This window comes from Petaurus breviceps, unplaced genomic scaffold (genome assembly GCF_028583685.1).
Source record: "Petaurus breviceps papuanus isolate PSGF00001 unplaced genomic scaffold, PetGlider_PUasm1.0 176, whole genome shotgun sequence".
Classification (NCBI taxonomy): domain Eukaryota; kingdom Metazoa; phylum Chordata; class Mammalia; order Diprotodontia; family Petauridae; genus Petaurus; species Petaurus breviceps.
The window spans coordinates 32,954,970-32,979,558 of NW_027185771.1; the positions used below are offsets into that span (position 1 = coordinate 32,954,970).

The 24,589-nt window shown below is 38.0% G+C and overlaps 1 protein-coding gene across 2 annotated transcripts; it reads left to right on the forward strand.

Annotated features, from left to right (window-relative positions):
- Positions 1-149: 149 nt before the first annotated feature.
- Positions 150-22,413, forward strand: NUDT7 (nudix hydrolase 7). 2 transcript variants are annotated; one of them, XM_069085866.1, is made up of 4 exons: positions 150-303; positions 2,460-2,616; positions 15,125-15,283; positions 21,666-22,413. In XM_069085866.1, the coding sequence occupies exons 1-4, from the start codon at positions 290-292 to the stop codon at positions 22,032-22,034; spliced, it is 699 nt and encodes a 232-aa protein (XP_068941967.1). In that variant the 5' UTR covers positions 150-289; the 3' UTR covers positions 22,035-22,413. The 2 variants fall into 2 exon arrangements, with proteins under 2 accessions (XP_068941967.1, XP_068941968.1); XM_069085867.1 differs by lacking the exon at positions 15,125-15,283.
- Positions 22,414-24,589: the final 2,176 nt, after the last annotated feature.

Consider the following 24,589-nt stretch of genomic DNA (forward strand, 5'->3'; position numbering starts at 1 on the left):
TCAGACCTGGTCCCCCAAGTTCTTAGAGAAACGGCATTTTTTTCTGGGAAACTGGGGCACGGGAAGAGCTGGGAGCAGAAGAGCCAATGAGGAGAATGAGTCATCGAGACTCCGACAATCTAAAATCCCCGTACTAGTGCTGGAGCCGTTTGAGCATGCTCGGCCTCAAGTCTGCACTGTGCGCATGCTCACCAACCCTTTGGGTCCTGAGGGAGGAGACAGGCTGGCCGGGGAGGAGGGAATCTTTCTGTATGAGTGCCCGGAGGGAGGCGGCGGCTGACAGAAGCCCATGGAGCGGCCATGGTGAGGCCCTGGCTGGGAGGGCGAGTCTTAGGCTGGGTTTGGGGTCCCGCCGTAGGGGCTTCCACTCCCCTCCGGCCGGGGCTGTCCCAATAGCGAGGGTCGTGTGGAAGCGCGGCGGCAACGCAGGGATGACCGCAGCTCAGGGGGCCATGGCGCACTACGGGTACCGAGGAGGGCCGCGGTACCGAGCCCGCTCTCCTGAGTCCGCGCCCCTCGCGCTCCAGCCTCGTTATTCCTTCCACCCGACGGGGCACGAGGCCCTGGACTCCGTAGGGCAGGACTTCAGAAACCCGGGGCCATAAACCTTTTGTTTCAGATTTTTAATATATTTTGAAAATTGTTCAGTTGGTTTCCTTTATAACCCTATGTATTTTATAATAATAGCTGGCATTTATATAGCGTTTACAAAGTGATTTACAAGTGTTATCTCACTTAATCCTCACAACAACCCTGGGAGGTAGATGCTGTTATGTTTTTAATTTGGAGAAACTGAGGCTGAATAATAATAATAATAATAGCTGGAATTTATATTGCACCTACTATGTGCCAGGCACTGTACACTGTGCAATTATTATTTCATTTGATTCTCACAGCAACTCAGGGAGGTAGGTGCTCATTTTATAAATGAGGAAACAGGCTGAATAACAGTAATAATAAAAATAGCATATTGTGCCTACCATGTGTCTAGCCCTGTGCTAAGCATTTTACGAATATTTGATCCTTACAACAACCCTTTGAAGGAGGTGCTATTATTACCCCACTTTACAGATGAGGAAACTGAAGCAGATAGGGGTTTGCTCAATGTCACAGGGGTAGTGTCTGAGCCTGGATATAAACACAGGTCTTCATGATTCCAAACTAGGAAGAGATTCACAAGCTCAACCAGACCCCATCGGACAAGGGATCCATGACACACACAAAAAGGTTAAAAATCCTAGACTATTGGAGATAGACTACTTTGTATACCTGTTAGAAGGAGTACAAAGGTCCCTTACAGCTCTGCCGCTCTTATGTTCTAAAGTCCTGCTCAACTCTCATATAATCATTTCCAGGTACTATGGGGAGACACTAAAACCTTAGCTAAAAAATTTATAGTCAAATACAGGGTATGAAAGTCATATGTATCAGAGGTGAAGACAACTACCAAGACAACAAATGCAGATGCAAATTGAAACTATGGCTGAGGGGGAATGACTGAAGACAGGTATGGTCATCCAGGGAGAATGTTCCTAGTATTCATCTAGGCCCCTCTAAGTCCATGTTGTCTAACTCAATTTAAAAAAAAAGTAGATAAGGATCCCTGTGAGCCACACATTGACTTAGAAAACCCCATATTAATATCATCTATGTTCTATTGTATTTTATTTTGTTAAATATTTCCCAATTACATTTTAATCTGATTCTACTACACTAAGAACTACTGAAGACCCCTGTGTTCAACTCCTCTGCTCAGGGTATCTGCTATAGCTAATTTATTTGTAAAGGTGGATTTTAACATCTCTTAGCTACTGAATTTCTAAAAACATTCCTCACCAAGAATTAGAATCTTATAACTAAAGTGCTTTTAGAACATTAAAAAAAACACATTTTGATATTTTCTTAGATCATGGAATTTCAAGTTGGAAAGGACCTTAAAAATACAGAATATAAGACCTAGAAAGGACCTTAGAATATAAAAGAGTAGAATTGGAAAGAGCACCTAAATTTTAATTTAGAATATTGGCTGAAGGAAATCAGCCTCAGACATGGATGGACCTTCTAAACCAACCATATTTTATCTTGTTCACAAATTATGTAATGAGAGACTGTTCAATTCCTTATTGTTAATCCAGGTATACCGTATCTATAGCATTCCTCTGATCTACCAGTCTAGTAACCCTTCGCCAAAGTAAATAAATAAGCAAGTAAACAAAGTTTAGACCTGTTCTCAAACCCATACTGGTACTTAGTGATCACTGCTTTCTCTGCCATGTAGTTTCACGGAAGTTTAGAGCACAAAATGTCAGAGTTAAAAGAGAGGTGGATTAAATGTTTTATGTCCTTAAATTTTACAGATAAAGAAGCTGAGACCTAAAGAGGGAAAGTGATTTGCCCCCAAACTAGAACTTTTTAAGAGAAATACTGTGCTAAAATTCATGAATTTGTTTTTATCTTAGCAAAAATTTTACCAAGGATACTGCTAAAGTCCGATTAAGAAAGCATGATGTTGGAACCAAGTTTTCCCTGTGGTTATCAACTAAATGCTCTGTCCTACTACCTTTGTTGGTTAAAGAAGAAAAGATTTATCTGCTCTTCACAGTCCGATCAAAGAAGGTAGGTGAAGCACCTTCCCAGTCAGAGTGATCTGAAGAAAACTTAGCAATAATAACTAACATTAAGTTGATAAAGTACTTTCTTCATCATTTGGTGAGGTAGGTAATGCAAGTATTGTTATACCCATTTTATTTTTAATTTTTTTTGCTTTTTGGAGGGGGGAAGGTAGAGCAGTTGGGGTTAAATGACTTGCCCCAGGTTACATGGCTAGTTGTGTTTGTGTGTGTGTGTGTGTGTGTGTGTGAGTATGTGTGTGTGTTAAGTTTCTGAGGCCAGATTTGAACTCAGGGCCTCCTAACTACAGGGCTGGTTCTCTATTCACTGTGCCACCTAGCTACCCCATTATACCCATTTTAGAGAGGAGGAAATTCAGAGTTAGGAGAAGACCATAAGGCCCAGGGTTTCTCCTACTACATTGTGCTACTCTTGTTGCTGCTACTTCTTTAACACAATAAATTGTCCTTGTATATTTTGAGTGCCATAACAGTTCAATTCACTGTATGTGTCTTGGCCCCTTATTGACCTTTTTGGGGGCTACATTTAGTATTAGGTTAGTATAGTATTTCTGATACTTTCTTTACTCAGAGCAAAGTGTCAACAATTAGATTCACACTGTTGACACCTTGGGAAGCTAGGTGACTTGTCCATGGTTGTGTTGCTCAGCGGGACTTGGATTAGCACTTAGGTTTTCCTTCTCAAATTTCAGTGCCTGTAGGATGTTGGTAGAAATTATTGAAACCAGCTCTTTTTATTTTACAGAAGAAGAAACTGAGAATAAGTGAGTAATAGCTAATAAATAAAACATCCAGGATTCTATCAAGCTCTTCTAATTCCAGATCTAGTACCTTTTACCACTACCCTACACTGCCTCTTTATGGAATGATTGAAACCAGTGTAATCTAGTTTAAAACACTCATCTGTTCTATAACTATTTAATGAATTAAGAAAGACTCTTCAGTAGCCATATACCTAGTACATGTCCAAAAATACAAATACCTAAATAAGCAAGAACTTAATGTAATCCAAACTTTATTTTCATTATAATTGTACATTATTTATGATATAGCTGCAAACTTGTATTGCCAGTGCAATATTTACAGCACCCATGATCACGATAAAGACTGTGACTGTAAATATTGCATGACGGTTGATCACAAAATATAGCAGGTTCTCCAGGTAGAGGACAGAACTGAAACATTTAGAAAACTGAATCCCAAAACCAGTCAGCCGATTCCATCATGGTACCAGAGATATTAAGAAGCTGTAATAACATTGAGAACCACAGCATCCTTTAGCCTTCTTACAAACCAATACAAGATCAATATTTACTCTCTTCTCTAGAAGAAATTTATCATTTTCCCATTCTCCTAAGTCACTTATCTGTGAAATCTTATCCAGCACCTCTGAAAGAAGGTGCCCTATCTCACCAATTAGTAGAGTCAGAAGTAGGTGCTTATAATCAGGAGAAGCTGCCTTCACCATGGTATTTCTATGAGGAACTGCTAAGGGGATTTCATGATACATGTCTGCATCTCCAACTATGATAGCAGTTTCTATTACTTCTTTCAGCTTTCTCATACAGTCTCTAGGGTCTGTTTCCACTAGGCCACGTAGAATCAGCAGGATAAATTTATTGCATCCTTTAGCAGCTAATGCTAACAGTGGCCATATTGTTACCTCCTGCCAAATGAAAGTCTCTAAAACTTTGCTGGACAAATACTTATAAATTTCAAGCAGTCCACATGATCTATCATTACCCCTGCAGCGCCTTCATCAGTGATTCTTACCATCCAAGACACTAAGGATTCTCTCATCCTTTGTGTGAATCTGCTCAAATCTCTTGTTGAGTGAAATCCTCAAGTATCTCCTTGAACACTGCTTGCTCTCCGTGATTCTCCTGCCTTCTTCTAAGTATGGGATGAGCTCTGCACCTGTAAAAGCTTCACCATGAAACAATGTATCCCTTAATGTTGTATCATAGATTTTCTTGTAAGTCATCATAGCAACTGGGCTCAGACTCTACCAAAGCTGTATGAACTTTACTCATGTTACTTTTTTTCTTCTTTTTCTGAGCCAAATTTACAACAGCCCTCTCTCCTTCCAGAGACTCTCCAGTTCTCTCTTCTACCACCCGAGATTGAGTTTACTCTTCTAAAAGAGGGCTTGAATTCTGTCACTTGGCCAACTCTTGTAACAGCTCGTCTCTACTTTTACACACAATATGGTAGCCTCTTAGTAAAACCCAGCCTTTTCTACTCACTGCCGACAGTTCTCTCCCAGGTTTTATTGGTATTCTTTGTAAACATGTTTCTAAATCTCTAGGTTCTCCCTGCTGTAGTCTCTGTTCCTAGTTTCCTAGTTACAGAGCCCTGTACTTTTAGACCACTCCTTTGCTAGGGAGGCATAAGGCAAATCCTCCTATCCTGGGATAGCCATTTCTTCTGAATCCCTTCTGCCTCCAACTAGAGGTCTGATGTTTTTCAATCCCATTCTTGTTGCCAAATGTAATATATATGCAATGTAATATTTACAGCACCCATGATCACGATGAAGACTGACTATAAATACTGCATGACAGTCAATCGCAAAATATACCAAACTCTCCATATAGGGGACAGAACTGAAACATTTATTTAGATACCAGAAAACCGAATCCCAAAACCAGTAAGCCAATTCCATCATAGTACCAAAGATATTAAGAAGCCATAATAATACTGAGAGCCACAGTGTCCTTTAGCCTTCCCACAAACCAATACAAGATGAGATTTCCATTTCCCTTAGGGCTTCCACTTGATGAATCAGTCAGTCAATAAGCATTTATTAAGTACCTACTCTATGCCAGACACTGTGCTGGTGCTGAAGATACAAACACAAAAATGAACCCATATTTGCCCACAAGTAGCTTGTATTCTCTTGGGGGTAACACTAAATGCTCGCTGAAGAGATCATTCTAGATAGTAACTAAGCTCCCTTTCAGTTCTAATATTGTTGGAGTAACTTTGGGAAAAAGCAGTTTTCATCCAAGTTATAAACAATTTTAGCAGGTCTTAATAATAGATTTTTGTCTAGATTAAGGATAATTTGAAGTAATTGAGATCTATTAATTAAAACAGGGAAGATAATTAGAAATCTTTTGATTCCAAAAAAGAAAGGAAATAAAGTCTGCAGGCTATAGGCCAATGAACTTGACTTTGATTCCTGACAAAAATTCTAAAATGTATTATTAAAAGAATAGTTTTCTAAATATCTTCAAAAGAAGTAAATAGTCACTAATAGCCAGTATGGCTTCAAGAACATATCATATCTGGCTAACATCATTTGCTTTTAAAAATTTTGGTCCTATACTAGTAAATCTGCTATAGATGTAATTTATTTAGATGTTAGCAAAACATTAACAAAATCTTACATGCTAATCTTATAAACAAGGTCACCAGTGTCACTGGATTTTATAATATGTGAAGGAGAATGAAATGTAAGAACACTGGAAAGATAGGAAGGGGTCAAGTTATGAATGGCTTTAAAAGCCAGACTAGATTTTATGTTTAATCGTAGAAGTAGAAGGGAACATCTAGAATGGAATGGGCCTCAAGGTCACATGTGGCTTTCTAGGTCCTCAAATGTAGACCTTTGATTGTATCCAAACTTCACCAAAAAAAAATCCCCTTAATAAAAGGATTTGTTCTGTAAAACTTGAGCTTAGTCAGAAGGCCTTATCCAAGGACCAGAAGGCCACAGGTTCCCCACCCCAATAGAATTTATTAAAGGGAGTTTTAGGGCTAAAGAGAGGGGGTGTGTGACATGGTCAAACCTGCACTTTGGGAAGATCACTTTGATGTAGAGTAGAGGATGGGTTGTAGCAGGCAGAGACTTTGAGACAGGGATACGGAACAGAAGGCTATTACAGTAATGCATGCTTAAGGTGATGAGGGCCTATACTACCATGGTGGCAGTGTTAAAGGAGAGATGATGTAAAGGTAGAATTGATAAGATTTGGCTACAGATTAGTTATAGAGGATGAGAAAGTGAGGGGTCAAGGATGACATTTAGGTTGTGAAACCAAGTGACTGGGAAATGGCAGTGCTGGTAATAGAGAAGTTTAGAAGATGGGAGGGTTTGGGGGAAAAGATAATATGTTTAGCTTTAGACAGGTGATCACTCTTCCATGAAGTTTTACCTAAATATTCCGGTCTACACTGTTTCTTTGAAGACCTATAGCATTTAATCAGATTGGTCATTCTTGTTACATCTGCTTAGGTCTTTCCTCCCCATTCATGAGGTGAGGGGCCACATTTTAAACATCTGCTTCCTGCATGTAATAGACAGTTAAGTACTTTACTTAGAATTGTAGTGTCTCAGAGGACATCTAGTCCAGCCACTATCAAAAGCAGGAATTTCTTCTATAAAATCCCAAGTGGTCATCCATCCTCTGAATAAAGATCTTCAGTATGGTAAACTCATTCCCTCATTAGTAACCATTTAATTTTAATAATGATTGGATGACATAATGCATATCATGTACTTTGTAAATTCTAAGTTATTATGTAAATATAAAGTATTATTGTCCATAAAAGGGAGTAAAGGGAATGTTGTTAGTTTAGTTCATTCAACTGCATTTCAGATCTTATAGTTGCTAGCACAAAAGTCCCCAGAAGAACCTTTAAATGGATTGATGGAAATATTTCAATCAAATTATCTTATAAATTGCTGTAGTATAATGGAAAGAGCTCTGGATCTGAAATCAAAGCACCTACTAGCTGTTTGACTTTAGGAACATTACTTATCATTCTTGGCCTCAGTATCTTCATTTGTAAAATGAGAGGGTTTGACTATATGATATCATATTTCCTTTTCATCTTCAAATACTGTAAACCTATAAATGCTTAATGTGGCCATTGAATTCTTTTTTAAAAACTTGACTTTTGAGGCAGAGCCAAGATGGCAGAGTAAAGGCAAGGACTCATTTGAGCTCTACCCCAGACCCCTTCAAATACTTTTAAATAATGACTAAACAAATTCTAGAGTAACAACCTACAAAAAGACAGGGTGAAACAATTTTCTAGCCCAAGACAACTTAGAAGGTTGGCAGGAAAGGTCTGTTGCACTAGAGTGAGAGAGGAGGGCAGGCCATGCCAGTGCAGACTAGGCTCCCAGCAAACCAGGAGCAGGCCTTGGGGCGACTGAATTAGTGGCAGCAGCAGAAGTGTCCATATCTCTCAACCCACAGATGAAAAGGAAATTGGACAAAGGGTCAGAAGATTTATAGGGGTCTCTTTGCTGGCACCAGGGGTAGAACTCTGTTGCATCGCCTATACTTGAATCTGGGGCACAGTCCTGGGTCTTAGTCCCAGTGTGAGGAGGACCAGTAACCCAGCAGAGCTTGTGGCTGCAGGGGAGCAGGGGCCCTGGTCACAGTTAACAGAGTTGGAAAGAGTACCTGTGGTTACTCAAACCACACAGTACATAGTGCACAGTACAGGAAAATAGTAAATACACCTCTCCCTAGATCATACCACCTTGGAAGAACCAAAAAACTTAACAGGTCCCCAGGATTACCCCTTGAAATAGCTGCACAAAAAAAGTTGAAGCCCCCTCCACTTGGGAAGCAGAGCCCACTTTAGCATAGAGTTAAGTCAAGAAATAGACTGGAAAAATGAGCAAACAGAAAAAAAAATTCTGACCATAAAAAGTTACTGTGGTGACAAGAAAGATCAAAACACACTCAGAAGAAAATAACAAGGTCAAAATTCCTTCATCCAGAGCCTCAAAAAGAAATATGAATTGGTCTCAGGCCATAAAAGAGCTCAAAAAGAACTTTTAAAATCAAATAAGAGAGGTAAAGGAAAACTAGGGAAGAGAAATGAGAGTAATGCAAGAAAATCATGAAAAAAGAGTCAGTTGTTTGGTAAAATACTGAAGAAAATAACACCTAAAAACCAGAATAGACCAAATGGTAAAAATGATACAAAAATCAAATGAAGAGAAGAATGCCTTGAGAAACAGAATTGACCAAATGGAAAAATATATATACAAAAATTCACTGAACAGAAAAATTCATTTAAAAGTAGAATTGGCCAAATGGAAAAGGAGGTACAGAAGCTCACTGAAGAAAATAATTTCTTAAAAGTTAGAATTAGGCAAGTGGAAGCTAATGACTTTATGAGATATCAAGAAGCAATCAAAATTAAAAGAATAAAAAAAAACAGAAGAAGATTTGAAATATCTCATTGGAAAAACAACCAATCTGGAAAATAGATCCAGGAAAGATAATTTGAGAAATACTGCACTACCTAAAAGTCCTAATAAAAAAAATAGCCTAGACACCATCTTTCAAGAAATTATCGGGGTGGGGGGAGGGGGCACGTGGGGAGGATGGCTAGGTGGTGCAGTGAATAGAGCACTGGCCCTGGAGTCAGGAGGACCTGAGTTCAAATTCGACCTCAGACACTTGACACACTTACTAGCTGTGTGACCTTGGGCAAGTCACTTAACCCCAATTGCCCTGCCTTCCCCCCTTCAAAAAAAAGACAAAAAAAAAAAAGGAATTATCAAGGAAACTGTCCTCATATTCTAGAACCGGAGGGTAAAATAGAAATTGAAGGAATCCACTAATCACCTTCTGAAAGGTGATCACCCAAAATAAAAACTCCCAAGAATATCATAGCCAAAGTCCAGGCCTCTCAGTTCTAGGAGAAAATACTAGGCCTCTCAGTTCTAGGAGAAAATACTATCAGCAGTCAAAAAGAAACAATTCAAATATTGTGGAGCCACAGTCAGGATAACACGCAATTTGGCAACTTCTATATTAAAGGATTGGAGGGCTTGGAATATGATATTCCAGAGGGCAAAAGAACTGATTACAACCAAGGATCACCTACTTAGCAGAACTGAGTATAATCCTTCAGGGGAGAAAAATGGATATTCAATGAAAGAGGATTTTCATGCATTCCTGATGAAAAGACCAGAGCTTAATAGAAAATTTGACTTTCAAGTATAAGATGCAAAAGAAGCATGAAAAGGTAAACAGGAAAGGGAAATTGCAAGGGACTTAATAAGGTTAAACTGTTTATATTCCTACATGGAAAAATTATATTTACAATTCCTAAAAACTTTCTCATTATTAGGGCAGTCAGAGTATATAGAGATAGAAAGCAGAGGTGTGAGTTGAATGTTATTTTAAAAAAATAAAATTAAGGGATAAGAAAGAAGAATGCACTGAGAGAAGGGGAAGGGAGAGGTAGGATGGTCTAAATTATCTAACATAAAAGAAGCCTGAAAGAGATTTTACAGTGGAGAGGGAAATGGAGGAAGCAAGGAGGGGAGCACATGAACCTTACTCTCATTGGAATTGGCTCAAAAAGAGAATAATATACACACTCAGTTGGGTGTAGAAGTCTGTTTTACCATACAAGAAAGTAGAAAGGGAAGGGGATGAAAGGGAGGATGAGCTGGTATAAGAGAGGGCAGTTTGGGGGAGGTAAAAGTCAGAAACAAAACACTTTCGAGAATGGTCAGGGTAAAAGGAGAGAGGGAAAGTAGGATAAATAGGGAAAATAGGATGGAGCAAAATACATAGTTGGTAATCATTGTGGGGAAAAAATTTCCACAGTGAATTTCTCTGATAAAGACTTCATTTCTCAAACATAGAAAACTATTTTTCTAGAATTTCTAGAAATAGGATCCATTCCTCAATTGATAAACGGTCAAAGGATATGAACAGGTAGATTTCAGACATAGTAATCAAAGCTATCTATAGTCATGAAAAAAAAATGCTCTAAATGACTATTGATGAGAGTACTGCAAATTAAAACAACTTTGAGCTACTACTTCACACCTATCAGATTGGCTAATATGACACAAGAAAAATGACAAATGGTGGAAGGGAGGTGGGAAAATTAAAACACTGATGTACTATTGGTGAAGTTGTATACTGATTCAATCATTCTGGAGAGCGATTTGGAACTGTGCCCAAAGAACTATAAAACCATGCATTCCCTTTAACCAAGCAGTACTCACTATGAGTTCTGTATCCCAAAGAGATTTTTAAAAATAGAAAAAGGAGCTATGTGTACAAATAGATGTATAGCAGCTCTTTTAGTAATATCAAAGAATTGGAAAGTGAGGGTATGTCCATCAGTTGGAGGATGACTGAACAAGTTGTATATGGTTGTGATGGAATACTATTGTGCTTTAAGAAATGATAAGTACGTTAGGAGGGAGGTGGGAAATTGGGAAAGAATCTTTACAACCTATGTCTCTGACAAAGGACTCATCTCTAAAATATACAGAGAACTGAGTCAAATTTATAAGAATACAAGTCATTCCCCAATTGATAAATGGTCAAAGGATATGAACAGGCAGTTTTCAGAGAAAGAAATTAAAGCTATCTATAAGTACATGAAGAAATGCTCTAATTCACTATTGATTAGAGAAATGCAAATCAAAACAACTCTGAAGTACCACATCTCACCAGTTAGATTGGCTAAGATGACAAAACAGGAAAATGACAAATGCTGGAAAGGATGTGGGCAAACTGGAACACTAATGCATTGTTGGTGGAGTTGTGAACTGATCCAGCCTTTCTGGAAAGCAATCTGGAACTATGCCCAAAGGGCTATAAATACTTTCATACCCTTTGATCCAGTAATACCACTCCTAGGGTTATATCCCAAAGAGATCATAGAAATGGGAGAAAGACCCATATGTACAAAAATGTTTATAGCAGCTCTTTTTGTTGTGGCAAAGAATTGGAAATTAAGGGGGTGTCCATCAATTGGGGAATGGCTGAACAAGTTGTGGTATATGCATGTTATGGAATATTATTGCGCTATAAGAAATGGGGAGCAGGCGGTCTTCATATTTACCTGGAGAGGCTTAAAAGAACTGATGCTGAGTGAGAAGAGTAGAACCAGGAGGAATTTGTACACAATTACAGACACAACGTATGTGTGATGACCAACTTTGATAGACTGGACTCTTCTCAACAATGCAGGGATATAAGTCAATCCCAAAAGACGCATGATGGAGAGAAAAACATGCATCCAGAGAAAGAACTAGAAAGAACTAAATAATACCTGATCTTTTTCTTTCTCTTATTTGATTTTATGTCCTCTTTACCATTTTTCATTCCAGCTGGTATAATCCATCTTTATAACCTGACCATTGTATAATGTGAAAGTATTTACAGATCCTATACTTGATTATAAGACGCCATGGGGGGGAAGGGAAGGAGGGGGACAAAATGTGAAATTCAAGGAATTGTGGAATTGAATCCTGTAAACTAAAAGGAAATAAACAAATTAATAAATTAAAAATTGAATTAAAAAAAAAGAGAAATGATAAGTACGGGCGTCTAGGAGCACCAGCCCTGGAGTCAGGAGAACCTGAGTTCAAATCCAACCTCAGACATTTAACACAAATCTAGCCGTGTGACCTTAGGCAAGTCACTTAACCCCAAATTGACCTCCAAAAAAGCAAAAAGAAATTATGAGCAGAATGCCCTCAGAAAATCCTGGAAAGACTTACATGAATGAACGGAATCAGGAGAACATTGTACACATTAGCAGCAATATTTCATGATGATCTGCTATGAATAACTAAGCTGTTCTCAGCAATACAATAATCCAAGACAATTCTGTATGACTTATGATGAAAAGTGCTGTCCATCTCCAGAGAAAGAACTGGTAGAATGCTAGAGCCTGAATGAAGATCAAAGATAATTTTTCTTTATTTTTCTTTTTTTTTGACTGTGTTTTCTTTCACAGAATTACATGGAAATGTGTTTTTGCATGACTATACATGTATAACCTATGTCAAATTGCTTGTCTTCTCAATGAGATGGGGGAGAGAGGGAGGGGAGAGAATTTGGAACTCAAAATTTGAAAAAATTAAAGTTAAAATTGTTTTCACATGTAACTTGGAAAAAAAATATTAAATAAGATTTTTCAAAAAAACTTGACTTTCCAAACAACAATAATGATAATAGCTTGCATTTCTATCTAATTTTAAGGTTTACAAAATTTTTATCATCTCATTTGATCTTCATAATCACTCTGTGAAGGAAGTTATGCAAGTATTTCTTTGTTTTTATGTAAAATGAATAATGGATTACCAGAGCAGTGAAGTGTCTTCTCATGTGGTCACATAGCTAGGGTATAAGGGAACCATGTTTTTAAAATTGTTTGATGTATTTTAATTTTTACCTCACAATTACTTTCCAGTGTACTACTTCCTTCTCATAAAACCCATTCAGTGAAGAAAAAATTAAAATCAGCTTACACAGCAGCCACATCTCATAGTATATGAAATATTCCCCATTTGCAGTTCACTGTCTTGATGCTGAGGGGAAAGAAATCAGATCCAAGACTTAAATCCAGATCTTCTAAGTCTAGCACTCTCCCAGTGAACCATGCTGCCTTTCATAGATTGCAGATGTAGAACTGGGAAGGACCTTAGAGGAAATCTTACAAATGAGGAAAATTAGGCCCAAAGAAGTTGTGACTTGTCCAAAGTCATATCAGTAGAAAGTGGCTGAGCTAGAATTTGAACTCAGGTATTCTTCCTCCAGTTCTGGTATCTTCATTCACCACCTTGATAATGCCTTACATTTCAGATACATCTAGTCACAGGACATATGCCTTTATTCAACATTTTAATTTTAACATTATATTGTAGCTAATTAGAAAATGAGAACATCAAAGATAAATGGAAGACATTCTAAGCCCTAACTCAATTGGCATTCATACCAGACTGTCCTGTGAGACTTCTATCATTTTTCATACAATTCCCAGAGCAATAGCATTCCCTGCCACAAACATTCCTTCACTTTCTGTCTCAGGCTCATGATCCTAGAGCCATAGATTATAAAAACTGGAGAGGACCTTAGGGCTTATCAAGTTCAAATAATTCATTTTGCAGAGAGGGCAAGAGAATCACTAGAAGCCAAGTCTCCTGGCTCCCCATCCAATGTCTTTTCTTCTCTGTCTCTTTCTCTCTGCCAGGTAAAGGTAGCCCATAGCTAGAGCATTTGCCACATCATTTAAACTATTTTAACTATCATAATAGACTATTTACTGGTCTTTCTGCCTCCAGCCTCTTTCTATAATTCCACCCTTCACAAATCTGCAAAGATAATTTTCCTAACGTTGCATAGGCTGTCAGACTTAGCTACTGTATCATTTGGTTTTGCTGACATTAAAAAACCCCACAACTTTATTACAAGGGAAAACTCGCTGGGCTAGTGGGGATGGGATATGAAGAAATAAATGTGCTATAAAAAGAAAATATGTAAAAAAACTAAAAAGAATTATCTTTATAGTATCTAATGATGTTGTGTTGCTGCCCAAAGACCTTCAGTGGCTTTCTACTTTCTTTTTAATTAAGTCCAAACTGATTAGCCAGGATTCTTGGCTAATGGGTTCCCTATTAAGTGCCACCTAACTCGTTTTAGAGTTTGGCCTAATACTCTCCTTCATATCTTAGACACTTCTGTTAAACTGGACAAATTACCACCTTCCCCTTTTTGTCTGGACTCATTACATGTATTACATTTTGAAGTTGTACTATGGTATGGTGGCTACAGTAGTGACCTTGTAATCAGGAGACCTGAGTCTGAATTCTGACTCTGCCACTTATTAGGCCTTTGACCTTGGACAAGACACTTGCCCTCTCTGAATACAGTTTCTTCTCTGTAAAATGGGTATGATCATACTGCCATCCTTAACTCAGATATTTTTTAGGAAAGTTTTGTAAAATGGAAACTTGTGGCAATGTAACTGGTTTTTTTTTAATCTCTTCAACAGAGCTTTGCAAATAGTAGAAGTTTCATAAATACTTGTTACCTGAAAATTTCCTTTGTTTGCTGTTTAATCATTTCTTATATTTTCTGTCCTTTTTATAGGGATTACCATTTTTGCATTCTTATCTCTTATTAGGAGGTAAAGAGGGGAAAGATGGGAAGCACTGTTTTCTTAACTTAGTGATATATTTCTTTGACCTGCTTTAAGTTAATAGAAACAGGGTGGATAGAGTGCTGGGCTTGAAGTCAGGAAATACATGTTTAAATTTCTCAGTCTAGCATTCAAGGATGTAGTGTGGCTTTGGAGTACAGCCCTAGAGTTGTGTTAGAGTTTTTGTGTTCAAATCCTGGCGCTGCCATTACCTATGTGACCTTGGCATTTGTCTGCCTGAGGCCCATAGATTGTTCAGTATTCCTGTACTTCTTGAACACGTCACAAGACTAATGGTATTAGTGCCAGTGCCATTTCCACCAAATTTAGCCACCTTAGCAGTCAATCTTCACAAATATTATCTAAAAATATTCAAGAGTTTCATGGCGAGCTCTCCGGTGATGAAACTTTCACATTGAGCCACCAGGTCCACTAATGACTGTTACACAATTTGTCAGTGGGCCTGTATTAGAGGATTTGAAGTGTGAAAGACAAAAATCCATAATTTCTGCGATGAATAACTATATAGCTAAATAATCTAGTAATTTTCATTTAATATTTAGTTACGTACCTCACCAGGGGAAGTGTGCTTCCCAGGGGGAAAGAGTGATCCAGGAGACACCGATGAAATAGCCACAGCTCTCCGGGAAGCTCAGGAGGAAATTGGACTTCAACCACACCAAGTGGAAGTCATCTGTCGTCTTGTGCCGTATATAACCAAAGTATGGGCTAGAATTTTGTGTTTTTCCAAGTTTATCTTGTGATATCCCCTCTCTGAAAAGCATGGCATCCATAATGAGGGAGAGGGTAGCCCTGCTTATCTCTACTCTGCATCTAGAATGTTGGTTAAACTCTGAGCATAATGTTTTAAGAAGGATATTGACAAAGTAGAGCGTATCCAGAGGAGGATGACCAGAATGGTAAGGGGACTAGAGACCCTCTATTCATATGAAGATATGTTAAAGGACCTGTATATATATATATAACCAGAGAAAGAAGACTTAGAGGGTACACTTTCAATGCATTTAAGGTACGTAAAGGGTAATAGTTCTTGCTCCTCCTTAAATATTCCTAGGGCAAGGCTGAAATGCTAACTTCTCAGAAGCAACTGCTTGGCGCTGTCCCCTGCCCCAGTGCTGAACCATTGAATAGTACTAGTTTTCACAACCACTGACCATGGTACTGATATTTCTTTTATCAAAGCAGTATTACCATTCACAAAGGATTCACCCAAGGGGAAGGAATCCATATTCTTGTAAGGACTGAGACTTTCTGAAACAGTCTAGGACTTCATCTCTCATATGACACCATGCCTAACATTCTCTTTGTTTGTTATTATAGACTTTTATATATTAGAGTCCCTTTCTCCCAAATATTCCTGTTACTTTTCATCATTGTCAGTTCTCTATTTCATTGATCTTAATTAAATCCAGAGTAATAGCCTTACATGTTGCTTTTTGCATGCTGCTTCTTCCTTTGTTGCTGGTGAGATCCTTACATTTCTTTGGGAAAAAAAAAATTATGGACTAGAACCAATAGTTTTGTCCTCAATTGTGTCCTCATCACAAGATATATTCATATTTTAAGGTAACATGAAGCTAGAAGGGAGGAATGGAAGAATTAAGATTTTAAAATCATAACACACTGGAACACTTGGCTGGTACCAACAAGATAAAATTCGGCAGCAGTAAACATAAGGTCTTATATATATTAATACTTTAAATGATTCTGGGTTTTACTGATGTGGTTATTCCTTCAGCTAGTACAGATCACAGTTGCTCCATAGGTAGCATTTATGAGTGATATCCACTGAGAAAGATTAATCCTTTGATAGCCAACTCTCTTCACACTTAGCTAGGTTGGTTCTTGAACAACAGACATAGAGTCAGTCACCTGACAGAATTTCCAACTTAGCAAGGCTTGCCAGAACTTGCATTCCACTGGCAGAATCTACACTTAGGCAACAAAGGAGTACTTAGGGACAAGAAAGTCTGGCATATAAGTTCTTACAATAAAGCTCCTAAATTCATCAGACTCAGAGTTAGGAGACCTGGGCTTGAGTCTTGCTGTTTACTAACAAGTTATTTAATTTTTCTAGACCTTATTTTTACCACCATAAAGAGGCAGCACTGGATTAAATGATCTCTATGGTCCCTCTAAATATAGCATTCTCAAGTTGATGGGGGAGACCTGGTGTGCATTAGTTAATATTTAAATGACTTGAGGATTTTAGTTGCCTCCAAGCTTATTGTTAGACAATACCATTATGAGACAATATAGTGACTGATAAAAAGACTAACACATTCTTAGACAGTGTTAAGAAAAACTTGGCATCCAGAGTGATGGAGGTTATAGTCCTGCTTCATTTTGTCTGTGTAAGATCATATATAGAATAATGTTCAGTTCTTAACACTATATTTTAGAAAGGTTATCAGCAAACAGGAGTGTGTGCAGAGGAAGACCAGAATTCTGAGGGAAGTGGAAATGATACATGAAGATCAGTCGAAGTAATTAGGGATCAGCATTTAGAGGTACGAGGGATTTTAAAAATCATCTAGTTGACCCCCTACCTTCATCTCTGCTCATTTTACAAATGGGGAAACTGAGCCCCAAAGAGGTTATTACTTGCCCAGCATGACAAAAATAATAAGTAGTATAGTCAAAATTTGGAATCAGGTTCTCTTGCTCCAAATTCAGTGGGCAGTATTACAGTCATAATGCTTTCACACTGGAAGGGATCTTAGCAGTCATACAGCTTCATCTCCTCTTTTAGTATATCAGGAAACCAAGACCCAAAGAGGAAAAATGACTTCTTCCATGATTACACAGCTAATTATTGGCAGAGGATTTCAAGTTGAGACTGAGATAATATGTGGAGAAGATAGAGGAGACCAATATTTTAGGTAGGGACTGGACTAGATGACTACCCAGATCTCTTTTTTCTCTCTCTAGCAATAGCTAAGTAAAATCCTCAGTCTCAAAATGTTTCAGGCATTTACATTGCTGCTGTTGCACAGACAAATCTGCAAGCCTATAAAATCCTCATAAATTACAAGGCCTCATATCTTCATAGAATGTCAGAGCTAGAACGGAAATCTGAATACAGAATGTCCAAACTTAGAGAGACCTTATAGCATAGATCATAGAATGTAGGAGCTTTAAAAGTCTTTAGACTTTTAATCCAACTCCCTCAAAAGGAAACCAGCCCAGACTTGATAAGGAGCATTTCTTAAGTCACATGGCACAGAAGTAGGTATCCTGATTTCTGATCCATACTACCTCTGTCCTTATACAGTGAGTGTGGGAGAAAAGACAAAGAGAGGCTGTCAGACTTTTGGGGTGATGACCAGGCAGCAAAATAGTTCCAAATAATTTTTTTTGAAAAATTACTTCCTGTGAGGATTTGGGCACCCAACCTGGGCTTCAGGATCTTGGCTAAAAGGAAATATTTGTATTATTTAGTATATCCAGATAGATTCATATTATATCTGGAGATTGGAAGCCAGCCAGTGTCTTGGTAGAAGAGAACAATGAGCAGACTCAAAACTTAAGGAATACTTTATTCGTTTGTCATGTTTTTTTGAGAATTAAATTATTCTTATGATTTTCCTTTCATTTGTTTTATTTTAGTATTAAAATTGAAAGGAACCTTAGAAGTCTTCTGCTCTAGATATCCACTCACATTGTCACTATGATAGTTCAAGTTCTTATTACCTTTCACTTGTACTGTGTAATCACCTCCTCTGAGTCATCTTTCTGTCTCTAGTCTCTCTTCTTTCCAATTGATCCTTCACATGTTACCCAAGCAATCTTCCTTATATACAAGTCATTATTCTTCTAACCAAAACCTTTCTGTTGCTGTCCGTTGTCTACAAAATAAATCCATATTACCATTCCTAGCATTCAATGCCTTCCACAGTTAAGGTGTTCTCCTATATGTCCAACTTTATCTCAGTGTACTACACAGACATGTTATCTTTGTCCCATCCAAATCAGATTATTCGCCAAACTAAACATTCCCACTTTGGGGTCCCTATTTATTCTATTTTCTGTTTCTAGAATTGGTTCTCTTCCTAGTCATCTCTGCCTATCAAAATCCTATCCATCTTTCAAGGCCCAGTTCAGATGTCACAAAGCGATTTTCCCTTAAACTGAATTCCTCTTAATCATGTACTGTAATCTAGTTTGCATTAGTTATCTGTACAGATCTGTCTCTACTACCAGATCATGAGCCCTATGAGGCTTACTGCCTTCCAAGCCTAGTACAAGACCCTACCTTTTCTTTCTGCCTTTACTGCTCAGAAGGGTAAGTAGAGCTAGGGCAGATTTGGTTCAATATTAAATATATTCTGTAAAGGGTTCCCTGCTTGGCATTGGATTACAGAAAGCTAATGTAAGATTTAGTCTCTGAGCTACAGTTTAGTAAGGGACATGTTCATATAGAACTGTAATACAGAATAAATATCATATTGCAAAAAACTACTCTGAAAGCCCAAAGGAGTAGGAGAGAATTTCTAGCTTGGTGTTGGAATAGGGGAGTCTTCATGGGAGAAGGGATAACTAATGTGGACCCTGAAGCAAAGGTAAAATGACAGCAGATGGAGGGAAAGGGAGGAAAATAGAAGAGAGGGAAAGGGGGTGAGGCAGAGATAGAGGATGGGTAGAGAGAGACAGAAAGAGAAAGAACGAGAGAAAGAGAACATTTTCCAAGTGCTTACTGCATGCCACGAACTGTGCTAAGTGCTTAATATAGAAGTAAAAAAGCATTTTTTTAGTAAAAAAAAAAAAGGGCCTAATTTCAAGTTCCTTCTATTCTACTAGGGGAATACAAGCCACGTAGGGGAGTGGTGACAGGAAAAGGTGAAAGGATGACATTTGATATGTGGAGGACAGTATAAGCAAATGGACAGAGGCAAGAAAGCCCACATTATGTAAGGAAACATACAAATCATTATTTTGACTGCAACAGAGAGTGCTTATATATGGAGAGGAATCATGAAATAATGCTAAAAAAAAAAGTTATATTGGAGGACTTTGATTTGGAAGAGACCTTAGAGTTTTTTAGTCTTACCCCTTCATTCTACAGATGAGGAGACTAAAACTGAGAAAGGAGAAGGGACTTTCTGTTACCAGTTCTGTGACCTTGGACATGTGCTTCAACTTTCTTCAGCTTTGGTTTTCTCATATGTAAAATGAAGAAGTTTAGATGACCTCTGAATCTCCTAGTTCTATATCTACAATCTCAAAACGGCCAGGGTCACATAGGTAATGGCAGAGTTGGGATTCAAACATAAATCCTCTGACACCAACTCTAGTGATGTATTCCAAATCCAAACTGCATTCTTGAAAACTAGACTGATAAATTTAATTGTTTATTTTTGATAGTAGAGAGCAAGGTCTTGACATAGATTATCTGAAGCAAGTGATTAGCTTTGGGAACCAAAATTGAATAAACACAACTTCTAGATTTCATTTAAAATTTATTAAATAACAAACTATGTTCAGTATTATGTAGTTGGCTCCTAAGGGAAATACAAAGGTAAAAATTAGATGCAGTCCCTGCCATTGAGGAACTTGTAATCCTAAGGCTTCATGGATGAGGTGCCATCAGAATAGGCCAAGGTGAAGTTTGAAGGAGACCCTTTCAGTCAGAGGAAATATCAGGAGATGGTAAAGGACAGGATGAGAGAGGGAATGGTGAGATGTCCAGTTTTTCTGGAACATAGGAAAGGGTAGGCTTAGGAGATAAAGCTTTAAGGTTGGGTAGGATTTCAATAGGGAGATTAATTTTGGATATACTGGGTGCAAGTTACTCCAAGATATTCAGGTATAGGTAATGAAATAAAAGACTGGAGCTCAGAGGATAGATTGGATGTGAAGGTATAGATTTAGGGGTCATCTACATATAGGTGATAATTGAAGCCATGGAATCACCAAGAGAGAAGATAGAAGACAAAAAAGCCTAAGATTGAACATTAGGGGTCACGTCAACAAAGAGTTGAAAGGTGAATCATGAAAGAGCAGTGCTACAAAAGCCAAGGGAAGAAACTCAAGGAAATGAGTTGTGTGCAGTGTGAAAGATCTTAGAGGATCAAGGAAAATGAGAATGGAAAAAAAAACATGATTGGATTTAGTGATAAGGAGGTCTTAGAGAAGCTTGGAGAAAGTTATTTCATTAGAGCAATTAAACTAAAAGGCAAATTACAAAGGGTTAAACGGTGATTTTATAATGAGGAGAAAGGACAATAACTTAATGAGGTGCCAAGTTCAAGGAAAGATTTTTCTTAAGACAGGAAGGACCTGAGCATATTTGTAGGGAGAGGGGAAGGAGTCTGTAAGGGGAGGGGTGGAGGATAGAGAGTATAAGAAGTTAATGAGTGCCTGCTATGTGCCAGGCATTGTACTTAACAAATATTCTTTCATTTGATCTTCAAAACACCTATAAAGTGGGTGTTAGGCAGCTGAGGCAGACAGATGTAAAGTGACTTGCCTAGGATCCCATAGCTAGTAAGTGTCAGGGGATGTATTTCAACTCAGTTCTTCCTGACTTTAGGCCCATTGCCTCATTCACTACCACCTAACTGCCTCCATATTGGCAGTAGAAAAGAAGACATTGAAGATTCATGAGGAAGGCATTATGATTTTTGGAGAAAGGTCTTGGAGGAATGGAAGGGGATGATGGGATCAATAGTAAAATTTGGAGGAGAGGGTTTAGCAAGAAAGATGGATACTTCTTTTGATACAGTTGAGGACATTGAGAGATTTGGGAGTGTGGAAGAGCAGAGTTAGAAAAGCTCATGTTGGATGGTCTTTTCATGTCAGATCATATGCTGAGAAAAAGGGAGCTGGAGATAGAGTTAGGTACCTGAGGAGAAAAAAAGTTTGGAATAGGCATTGTGAAGAGTCTAATGGGGTTAATCAAAAATGAAAGACAGGCTTGCTGTGCAGCACTTGACATTAGATAGCATGAATATGTAGTAGACTCAGCTCAGTTTTATGATTTCCTTCAGCACATTTGACAGTGGTATATTATTGGGTTTGATAGAAATTGGAAAGTCCTATTGATTAATTTTGTTCTAATTTTTCTTTGTGCTCCACTTTCAGAAAGGTGCCATGGTAACCCCAGTTGTGGGATTTATAGACAGTTCATTCCAAGCCCAGCCTAATCCGCATGAAGTGAGTGAGGTGTTCCTGGTGCCTCTGGAGTATTTCCTGAGTCTACACACACACTATTCCTTTTACTGGACTAATTTTGGTCACCGTTGTCTCGTTCATTGCTTTAGCTACACAGATCCCCAAAATCAATCAACCTATCAAATCTGGGGGTTGACAGCATGGTTTGCACTGCTGACTGCACTCATTGTTTTGCAAAAGCAACCTTCCTTTGATATTGAATATGATCTCAGTGATTTCACTTCATCATGTGAGCAAAACTTTGTAAAGATGCGCAGAACCATCAAGAGCAAGTTATGATCTAGATATGGAAATATCCAGGTACCTGTTATGGAAACATACAGGTATTTTTCATGCACCAGATTGATTCTCAAACAGAGGCTCCTTCTCCTGCACCAGATTTGATGTTTGGATTAAATTACACCGTAGGCTCCTTGAAAGCCTAGGTTGAGAGTTTTATGTATTGTGTTGTTTTCATCTTTGTATCCCCAGTGCCTCACTAATGGAGGCTCAATAAATGTTTATTGAACTGAAAAAGTATTTTCTTGACAGGTTGTCTATAGCACTGAACTAATTTGATTATGCTATCATCAGTATCAGTTTTTTGACACATGTTCCACTTAATATATTTGTAAAGTATGTAAGTAAATATAAAATGACATAAAATTGTGTAACTCCAGTCTTGTGATTCTTATCAGTTTTATTATAGCCTATTTTGTGATTTGGAGCAGTTAGAAACAGAATCTCAGAGCTGGCAAGAATCCAAGAGGTCATCTAGTCCCTCCTCAAAGCATGAATACTCTCTGCTGTATCTCCAAAAAGGGGTCATCAGCCCCCAATTAAATACCTCTTTTGATGGGAAACTCAATACCTTACAAAACAACGTAGTCTACTTTTATAGGTATTTTACAGGTAATTACACAGTTCTCATTTTTATAAAATTTATCCTTTTGGAGAGGTAGAGATATATGATTTCATCTGTGTGGGGAATTCCAGTTGTTGAAGTCTCTCCATCAGTGAAGATCTGTAGCCTCTCCATAACTTAAACTTGCTTAGGACACTGGAAGTTTTAAGTGACTTGCCCATAATCATGTAGCCATTATTGTCAGGACCCAGATCTTCCCAACTCCAAGATCAGCATTCTATATACCATGGCATATTGCTTCTCTTTTTCATATGCTGAACTGAAGTCTGTGTTCCTGTAGCTTCCCTCTTGGTCCTAATTTTCTCTTTTAGGGTCAAGCAGAACAACCCATTCCATCTTGTTCATGACAACACCTGTTATATGAGAAGATACAGATTTGTTATGTAAAACTTTGACTTAGTCAAAAGGCTACACCCAAGGACCTAGAAGACCACATGTGGCCATAGGACAAACCCTTTGGATAAAGGATTCTCAAACATTTCTGATGAACAGACCAGAACTAATTAGGAACTTAGAAATGCAAACACAAGATTCAAGAGAAACCTAGGAAGATCAATTTATCTGAGGAATTGGAAGACTCTGTATGATAATGTAGAGCTAACATTCTGTTGGGGGGAAAGAATTGAATGTGTCTTCAATACCTTGATGTCTTCAAAGGGTATTGAGGGAGTTAAATGAGAAAAACAGGACCCAGTGGAGGTGGATTGGTTCTCTTCTAGGGGCTTTGAAAGGAGAGTAAAAGGAATAGACTAGTATAGAAAGGAGGAGGAAGAGGTGGAACTCGATGTTTCTTATAATCGGGATGAATGAGAAGAATGTTCAAATTTAGAGGAAGAGATAGGGAGAACAGGCATCAGATGAACCTCACCTATGTGAAATGGAAAAATGAGGGTTGAACACACATATTAACAGTTTGGCATAGAAATACATCAAAATAAATAGGGAAACAAATGAAAATGGGGGACAGCATTGAGGAAGGATAATACTGAGGAGGGAATAAAAACAAGCAAAAAGGCAGACAAAAAAACTTTGATCTTGAAGGGAAGGACCAAAAGGGGAAAAAGTGAGGATCTATGGGGATGCCCATTAATTGGAGGTGGCCAAACAAATAGTGGTATATAAATATAATTGAATATCTTTGCATTGTAAGAAATGTCAAAAGATTTAATTGTAAAGAACTGTGTTCAATGTGAACTGATACAGAGTGAAGTAAGTATACTAGTATAGTAACATTGTAAAGAAAAATAATTTTGAAAGACTTAAAGAAGTCTGATCAATGCAATAACCAACTGACTCCTCAGTATGATAAAAGTCCTTCTGACAGGAGGTGTTGACAGATCAGTCTTAAGGGACAGAAAGAGATACATTTTTGGACATGACTACTATGTGGATTTGTTTTGCTTACTGTGCTTATTTGTAGCAAAGGATTTTTTTTCTTTATTTTTAGTTGGAGAAAGGGGTAGCATTGAAGGGAGAGGGAGAGTTAGCAATATTGATGCCCAGAAAAAGGCCTTTGAAACTTTCTGTGAAAATGCACAGAAGAGAACAGAAGGAAACTCAGAAGGAAGCAGAGATTAGGACTGTTTTGAAAGTAATCTGTGGAATTTATATACTTTTAAAAAGTAGTAAGAAATGGAGATTCATGCTTTCATATACAGCCCTATTTTTGTGTTCCATTGTGTGTAAGGAAATGCTTTTTCTGATGTTTGAGTTAAATTTTTTTAAAAATGTACATAAAAGAAGTGGGAGTCAGCTTAGAGCAGTGAGGAAAACCCTGGCTTGGGAAATAAGAGGCATAAATTCTAGTCCTAATTCCACTACTCATTCACTGTGTAACCTTGAGCAGGTTTTCCCCCTATACTTTAGGCCTCAGTTTCCTGATCTGCAAAATGAAAGAATTGGACTAGATGATCTTTGAATTCTCTTCTAG

Bases quoted from the DNA above. Each gene is read 5' to 3' on its own strand.
- NUDT7 (XM_069085866.1), top strand. The intron at 2,617-15,124 runs GTAGGTGAAGCA...TTTAATATTTAG, and splicing joins TCACAGTCCGATCAAAGAAG to TTACGTACCTCACCAGGGGA. The intron at 15,284-21,665 runs GTATGGGCTAGA...CTCCACTTTCAG, and splicing joins TTGTGCCGTATATAACCAAA to AAAGGTGCCATGGTAACCCC.